The sequence below is a fragment of the Oncorhynchus clarkii genome, chromosome 14, assembly GCF_045791955.1.
Source record: "Oncorhynchus clarkii lewisi isolate Uvic-CL-2024 chromosome 14, UVic_Ocla_1.0, whole genome shotgun sequence".
Classification (NCBI taxonomy): Eukaryota; Metazoa; Chordata; class Actinopteri; order Salmoniformes; family Salmonidae; genus Oncorhynchus; species Oncorhynchus clarkii.
Window position 1 is genome coordinate 42467758 of NC_092160.1, and position 8079 is coordinate 42475836.

Consider the following 8079-nt stretch of genomic DNA (forward strand, 5'->3'; position numbering starts at 1 on the left):
ACTGCCAACCTACCCCAGCACCTGGCAACCAGACTCACACAGCACGAGACTGCAGCTGCACTCTGTGTGTGTGTGTGTGTGTGTGTGTGTGTGTGTGTGTGTGTGTGTGTGTGTGTGTGTGTGTGTGTGTGTGTGTGTGTGTGTGTGTGTGTGTGTGTGTGTGTGTGTGTGTGTGTGTGTGTGTTTGTGTCAGTTCCATATCTTTGCTTCAGCTCCTGTGTGGTTTAGCATCACACTCCAACTCTTACCCCATCAGCGCCCCACTTCCTCAGCAGCTCAGACTCTACAGTAGCCTCTCTCTAAAGCATTGAAGACTATCTTTGAGAAGCACAGACATCCTTTACTTCATGTGAACAAGCAGTATTAAACCCAGTAGTCAGTCTGATACAGCAACAAGCTGCTTTTTATTTACATAATTTACAACATGATCTAACAGCAGCTGATGCATACTATGGCCCAGGCTTTCTCTGCATCATACCGTTTTAGCACATTTAGCTTATAAGAGTCCCCTTCAAACATCATCAGTTTATCTTACAGTAACATAGCTGGTTATATATCACATTTTCAGGGTCGAAGTTCAGTGTCTCTCTGTCCCTCCAGAGTGGGGGGTGGGGGTGGGGGGGGGTGTTCTGTTGTGTAACAGTCTTTATCTGTCTACGGAGGAGATGAGGAGGAAATGGAAGAGGAAGAGGAAAGGAGGATGAGGAAGAGGAGAGGACGAGAAAAGGGAGAGGACGAGATAGGAAAAGAGGAGATGAGTAAAAGGAGGAGAGGGGAGAGATGAGAGGAGAGGGGAGAGGAGAGAGGAGAGGGGGAGAGAGGAGGAAAGGAGAGGACAGAGGAGAGGAGGAAAGGATGTTGAGAGAGGAAAGGAGAGAGACGGAGAGGATGAAAGGAGAGGAGGAGGAGGAAGAGGAGAGAGGAGGAGAAAGTATGAGAGGAGAGGCGAGAAAGGAGAGGAGGAGAGAGCAGAGGAGATGAGGAGAGGATGAGAGAGGAGAGGCAGAGTAGAATGAGGAGGGGGAGGAGAGCAGAGGAGGAGATAATAGAGGAGAGGAAGAGAGGAAAGGAGTAGAAGGATGAGGAGGAGGAGAAGAGAGGAGAGGAAGAGAGGAGAGGAGATGAGAGGAGAGAGGAGAGGACAAAAGGAGAGGAGGAGGAGAGAGGATATTAGGAGGAAAAGGAGAGAGGAGAGAGAGAGGGAGAGGAGAGAGGAGGAGTGGAGAAGAGGGGAGGAGGAGAAAGAGGATGATAGAGAGAGGTGGAGAGAGAGGAGACAGGAGGAGAGGAGAGAGGAGGAGAGGAGGAGTAAAAGGAGGAGGAAGAGAGAGAGAAAGAGAGAGAGAGAGAGAGAGAGAGAGAGAGAGAGGAGAGAGGACAGGAGGAGGAGAGAGTGACAAGAGGAGGAGGAGAGAGAGGCTTCCCGGAAAAGAGAGGCTTCCCAGAAAAAGCACTACATATACTTCAGTTAGTGCTAAATACAGCTGCTAGAATATTTTACTGCTAACATACAAAGCATTACATGGACTTGCTCCAATCTCTGATTTGGTCCTGCCCTACATACCTACACATACGCTACGGACACAAGTTGCAGGCCTCCTAACTGTCCCTAGAATTTCTAAGCAAATAGCCAGAGGCAGGGCTTTCTCCTATAGAGCTCCATTTTTATGGAATGGTCTGCCTGTCCATGTGAGAGACACAGACTCGGTCTCGACCTTTAAGTCTTTATTGAAGACTCATCTCTTCAGTAGGTCCTATGATTGAGTGTAGTCTGGCCCAGGAGTGTGAAGGTGAACGGAAAGGCTCTGGAGCAACGAACCGCCCTTGTTGTCTCTGCCTGGCCGGTTCCCCTCTTTCCACTGGGATTCTCTGCCTCTAACCCTATTACAGGGGCTAAGTCACTGGCTTACTGGTGCTCTTCCATGCCGTCCCTGTGTGTGTCTCAGGTTGTGCCGTGGGGGAGATCTTCATGGGATATACTCAGCCTTGTCTCAGGGTAATAAGTAGGTGGTCTGTTGATATTTTTATTTTTTATCTTTATTTAACTAGGCAAGTCAGTTAAGAACAAATTCTTATTTTCAATGATGGCCTAGGAACAGTGGGTTAACTGCCTGTTCAGGGGCAGAACGACATGTGTACTCGGGGATATGAACTTGCAACCTTTCGGTTACTAGTCCAACGCTCTAACCACTAAGCTACCATGCCGCCCCGTGGTGTTGGGGCTGTGCTTTGGCAAAGTGGGTGGGGTAATATCCTGCCTGTTTGGCCCTGTCCGGGGGTATCGTCAGACGAGGTCACAGTGTCTCCCGACCCCTCCTGTCTCAGCCTCCAGTATTTATGCTGCAGTAGTTTAGGTGTCGGGGGGCTAGGGTCAGTTTGTTATATCTCGAGTATTTCTCTTGTCTTATCCGGTGCCCTGTGTGAATTTAAGTCTAATTCTCTCCCTATCCCCTCCTCTCAGAGGACCTGAGCCCTAGGACCATGCCTCAGGACTACCTGGCCTGATGACTCCTTGCTGTCCCCAGTCCACCTGGTTGTGCTGCTGCTCCAGTTTCAACTGTTCTGCCTGCGGCTATGGAACCCTGACCTGTTCACCGGACGTGCTACCTTGTCCCAGACCTGCTGTTCTCGACTCTCTCTCTCTACCGCACCTGCTGTCTCTAATTCTGACTGATCGGCTATGAAAAGCCAACTGATATTTACTCCTGAGGGACTGACCTGTTGCACCCTCGACAATTACTGTGATTATTATTATTTGACCATGCTGGTCATTTATGAACATTTGAACACCTTGGCCATGTACTGTTATAATCTCTACCCTGCACTGCCAGAAATGGATTGGCCCCCCCACATAGCCTGGTTCCTCTCTAGGTTTCTTCCTATGTTCTGGTCTTTCTAGGGAGTTTTTCCTAGCCACCGTGCTTCTACACCTGCATTGCTTGCTGTTTGGGGTTTTAGGCTGGGTTTCTGTACAGCACTTTGTGACGTCAGCTGATGTAAAAAGGGCTTTGTAAATATATTTGATTGATTGAGGAGAGGAGGAGGAGACAAAGTGCTCCCTACAGGAGTTGTTACTCCCTAAAAGAGGAGGTGCTTTCCAGGCTCATGAGCCGGCCTCTAATGGAGGAGGAGAGGGAGGAGGTGCGTTGGGAGAGGTGCTGTCTGAACTCTGCAGTGAGGAAGTAATATAACAAAGGGTTCAGACAGCAGGAAAGACTGGCTACACACAGCGAAACAGGGTGGAAATGACGCACCACCAGCATCGTGGGGCAGTGGGACACTATATCCTGAGACACCATCACGTACAACAGGAAATTGATGTGGTACGGAGCGAAACAGAACAAGAATAGAGCCGAGCAGCTCATAACCATCCTCAGGGCGCGACGCTTATCTTTGTCCATCTGCCTGTTAATCCGGGCTGAGGGTTGGGCCTGGCTGGTCAAGGGGCAGCGGTGGTTGTGGTGGTGCTCTCTGTCTGTCTGGGCTGAGGGTTGGGCCTGGCTGGTCGAGGGGCAGCGGTGGTTGTGGTGGTGCTCTCTGTCTGTCTGGGTTGAGGGTTGGGCCTGGCTGGTCGAGGGGCAGCGGTGGTTGTGGTGGTGCTCTCTGTCCTGTCTCTGTCTCAGTGAGTGAGCGATCCGGAGAGAGCAGTAACTGATGGCACTGAGCGGTAACACAAACCCAAACAGCTCTGCAAGCACCATCATGGCTGCCACAAGGGGGAGTGGTAGTTTCCTGGTGGGCAGGTCCTTAAAACAGCCGCTGGGGCTGGAGCTTGTGTAAGGTAAGGTGGAGATTGTGGAGTATTGAATAGGACTACCAGTGTAATGGCTGGGGTTAGAGCTGGGTATAAGACTGGTACTGGGGCTAGGGGTGTGTTGACTGGGTACAGTGCTGTTGCTGATCCTCATGATAATAAAAGGGGAACAACCTATTCCCACCACCAGCCACACGGTGGCGCTGATCAACAGGTCATAACGCCGTCTCCACCGCCTGGCATAGAAGGGCTGTAGCAAAAACACACACCTCTGGACACTGATACACACCTGGAGGAGGATGTGGAGAGAGAGAGATAGATTAGAGGTGTGTGTGTGATCTCACCAGGAAGGTGATGGAAGTGAACATGTTGAGGTATTTGAGGTAGAAACAGAACAGACACAGTGTGTTCTCACCAGGAAGGTGATGGAAGTGTACATGTTGAGGTATTTGAGGTAGAAACAGAACAGAGAGTGTGTTCTCACCAGGAAGGTGATGGAAGCGTACATGTTGAGGTATTTGAGGTAGAAACAGAACAGACACAGTGTTTGTCCAAAGGGCCAGGTGTGTGTCAGGTAGTAGTGGATCCTCAGAGGCAAAGACATGACATGGAGTAGGTCAGCTAGTGCCAGGTTCACCATGAAGATCACTGCCTTGGTCTTCTTACTGAGGAGAGAGGAGAGGGGGTCAACATACACTAGGGAGGGGAAAGGGCGTGTGTGTGTGTGTGTGTGTATGTGTGTGTCTGTGTGTACCTGATGTGTCTACATAGCACCCAGAGAGCCGTGGTGTTGAGGCACAGACCAGGGATGAAGAGCAGCAGGTAGAACCAAAAGTACAGCTGCTCCATTTGTGGCTCCCAACCAATCACATCATAGGGACACCACACGGAGGAGTTAACAGGAAGCTCCTCCCACAGACCAGAGACGTTCAGATTCATACTCTTATACACTCAATCAAACACACAGCTCACAAACAAACACACACATTAATTCTGTACCCAAAGCTGCCACTCCCACATCAGGACAGGAGAGGAACTGACAGAGAAACAGACAGACAGACAGACAGACAGAAAGATGATTACACAAATTAAAACACTATAGGACATTATTCTGAGGACAGCATCAGAGACTGGACTGTAAATCTTGTAGCAAGGTATTTCTAACAGCAGGATATGTTTAAACAGTTGTCTGTTATGTACAGAATCATTCTATACTCCCCCCTCTTCCCCGGCCGAACCGCCAAGACTGGCCAACTCCCTTCCTGTATTTAGAAACTCCTCTCACTATCAACTGCATTTCTTTTCAGCAAACTTTACTTGTGTAAATATTTGTATGAACATAACAAGATTCAACAACTGGGAAATAAACTGAACAAGTTCCACAGACATGTGACTAACATAAATGGAATAATGTGTCCCTGAACAAAAGTAACAGCCACCAGCTACATTAAGTACTGCAGTGCATCTCCACCTCATGGACTGCACCAGATTTGCCAGTTCTTGCTGTGAGATGTTACCCCACTCTTCCACCAAGGCACCTGCAAGTTCCTGGACATTTCTGGGGGGAATGAACCTAACGCTCACCCTCCGATCCAACAGGTCCCAGACGTGCTCAGTGGGATTGAGATCCGGGCTCTTCGCTGACCATGGCAGAACACTGACATTCCTGTCTTGCAGGAAATCACGCAGAGAACGAGCAGTATGGCTGGTGGCATTATCATGCTGGAGGGTCATGTCAGGATGAGCCTGCAGGAAGGGTACCACATGAGGGAGGAGGATGTCTTCCCAGTAACGCACAGCATTGAGATTGCCTGCAATGACAACAAGCTCAGTCCGATGATGCTGTGATACCAGACCATGACGGACTCTACACCTCCAAATCGATCCCGCTCCATAGTACAGGCCTCGGTGTAACGCTCATTCCTTCGATGATAAATACAAATCCGACCATCACCCCTGGTGAGACAAAACCACGATTCGTCAGTGAAGAGCACTTTTTGCCAGTCCTGTCTGATCCAGCAACGTTGGATGTGTGCCCATAGGCGACGTTGTTGCCGGTGATGTCTGGTGAGGACCTGCCTTACAACAAGCCTGCAAGCCCTCAGTCCAGCCTGATGAAGGGATTGTGCGTTCCTGGTGTACCTTGGACAGTTGTTGTTGCCATCCTGTACCGGTCCCGCAGGTGTGATGTTCGGGTGTACCGATCCTGTGCAGATGTTGTTACACGTGGCCTGCCACTGCGAGGATGATCAGCTGTCCGTCCGGTCTCCCTGTGGCGCTGTCTTAGGCGTCTCACAGTACAGACATTGCAGTTTATTGCCCTGGCCACATCTGCAGTCCTCATGCCTCCTTGCAGCATGCCTAATGCACATTCACGCAGATGAGCTGGGACACTGAGCATCTTTCTTTTGGTGTTTTTCAGAGTCAGTAGAAAGGCCTCTTTAGTGTCCTATAACTGTGACCTTAATTGTCTACTGTCTGTAAGCTATTAGTGTCTTAACGACCGTTCCACAGGTGCATGTTCATTAATTGTTTATGGTACATTGAACAAGCATGGGAAACAGTGTTTAAACCCTTTACAAAGAAGATCTGTAAAGATATTTGGAATCTTTATTATCTTTGAGAGACAGGGTCCTGAAATAGAGGAGAGAGAGAGAGAGAGAGAGAGAGAGAGAGACCCAGCTAATAATTCTAGGGAAAGAGAAAAAGATTGTAACGTTTGTGTCAGATGTTATTTGGTTTAGAGAGTTAGGAGAATATTCCATGAACTTTCCACCAAACGTACCCAGAACATGGGTGTATGACAGTTGATTCAGGACACTAAAACCTCTGTACACAATCAGTACTGTCTAGTCACACGGTCCAAGACCTGACCAACACACTGTGATCTAAAATCAGTTATGTAACAACATGGCTCTAACCATATCCAGAATACTGCACAGCTCTACATAAACCCCCTTTTCTACTACAATACTAGACAAAACACTTTGGGATTGATAATTTTAAAGTTCACCATCTTCTGTGTCTTTGTGGTTGACATGTTCATAATACCTTCCAAAGTCTTTTCTCTACTGTGTCAAACCAACCAACAGGCTCTCTTAGGTTCTGACAGAACACCTCTCAATCCCTTTCTGACCCTGTGTCTTACCCTGTGCCCGGTTTCTCAGATACAGACAAAGCCTTGTCTAGACTTTAAGCTCAATAATTATGTTTACAGAAGACCTGGAAAGACTTCTACTGGTCTAAAAGCTCAACATGCTCAACTGTTGAAATATTTCCAGAAGACCTATAGGTTTACCTCTAGTTCCACCAGGTAGGTTGCCTCTCCAGGTGAGTCAGTCTGATGAGGTGCAGGTAGAGGTCAGGTGAGAGGTCAGATCAGAGGATGACATCAGCAGATGGATGTGAAACAGCAGTCACTCAGTAGTAGAACAACTGACAGGTCCTCTGTCACTGCAGGAGTCAACACTCTATGTCATGCATGCCTTCCTCTGTATGTGTGTCTCAATGTGGCAGCAGCAAGCTGTTCTGATGTCCAATGTAGCGGGAGAGGGGTATGAGTGTGTTGTTGGTTGCTAATTTCTGGTGCAGAGCAGCGTCAACAGTGGTGTCGTGGGTAGTGTGGCGCGGTCTGTGTGTGTGCTTGTGTGTGTGTGAGCTCGCGCATGCATGCATGCATTTTTGTGTGTAGGAAGTAGCTACCAGGGCTCTCAGTTTTGCCTGTCTGTGAAACTGTTATTCTACTGTTGGTTACGTCAGTCAGACCCTAGCAACACCTTAAACACAACACTACACAATGCTGGGGGGAGGCGTGTGTGTGCATGCAAGAACAGAGAGATAGTTGTTACCTTCAGTAAGGTAGTAAACTTTGCTTTTATGATTCAAAAAGCAGAACCCGACAAAGCTGCAACTCCGCCTGCACTTCAAACTCCTGTAGGTAGTACTTTGAGCTGCAGTCCAGGTGACAGCAGAACACAGAGTGGGAATCCCCTCCACGTCAACTACCCAGTCACTAACTACAACATACCCTGATCCACCAGTCACACTGCTAACAGCCTTCTCTGAGTCACACAGATCCTATCTGACAGAGAGACAGACAACTGTAGAGGGTTAGGGTTAGAGAAAACTGTACAAAACGGTTCTTTACTTCCTCTTATGAAATAAGCTACTTCCCTTTTCCAACTGTCTTTATCAACTATTAAAACAGATATAGATGACCTGCCTGCCTGCTTCTTATTTCAGTTTATCTCACTATAGTCCCTACACTGACAACTACACTTACCCAGTGACAGAGGCTGCTTCTCAACTCTCAAAAGTTGATTCCT

The 8079-nt window shown here is 48.4% G+C and overlaps 1 protein-coding gene across 1 annotated transcript; it reads right to left on the reverse strand.

Annotated features, from left to right (window-relative positions):
• Positions 1 to 376: 376 nt before the first annotated feature.
• LOC139366614 (P2Y receptor family member 10) lies at positions 377 to 7837 on the reverse strand. Its single transcript, XM_071104305.1, has 4 exons — positions 7053 to 7837; positions 4509 to 4790; positions 4239 to 4419; positions 377 to 4043 (listed from the first exon to the last, which is right to left on the reverse strand). The coding sequence occupies exons 2-4, from the start codon at positions 4691 to 4693 to the stop codon at positions 3072 to 3074; spliced, it is 1338 nt and encodes a 445-aa protein (XP_070960406.1). The 5' UTR covers positions 4694 to 4790; positions 7053 to 7837; the 3' UTR covers positions 377 to 3071.
• Positions 7838 to 8079: the final 242 nt, after the last annotated feature.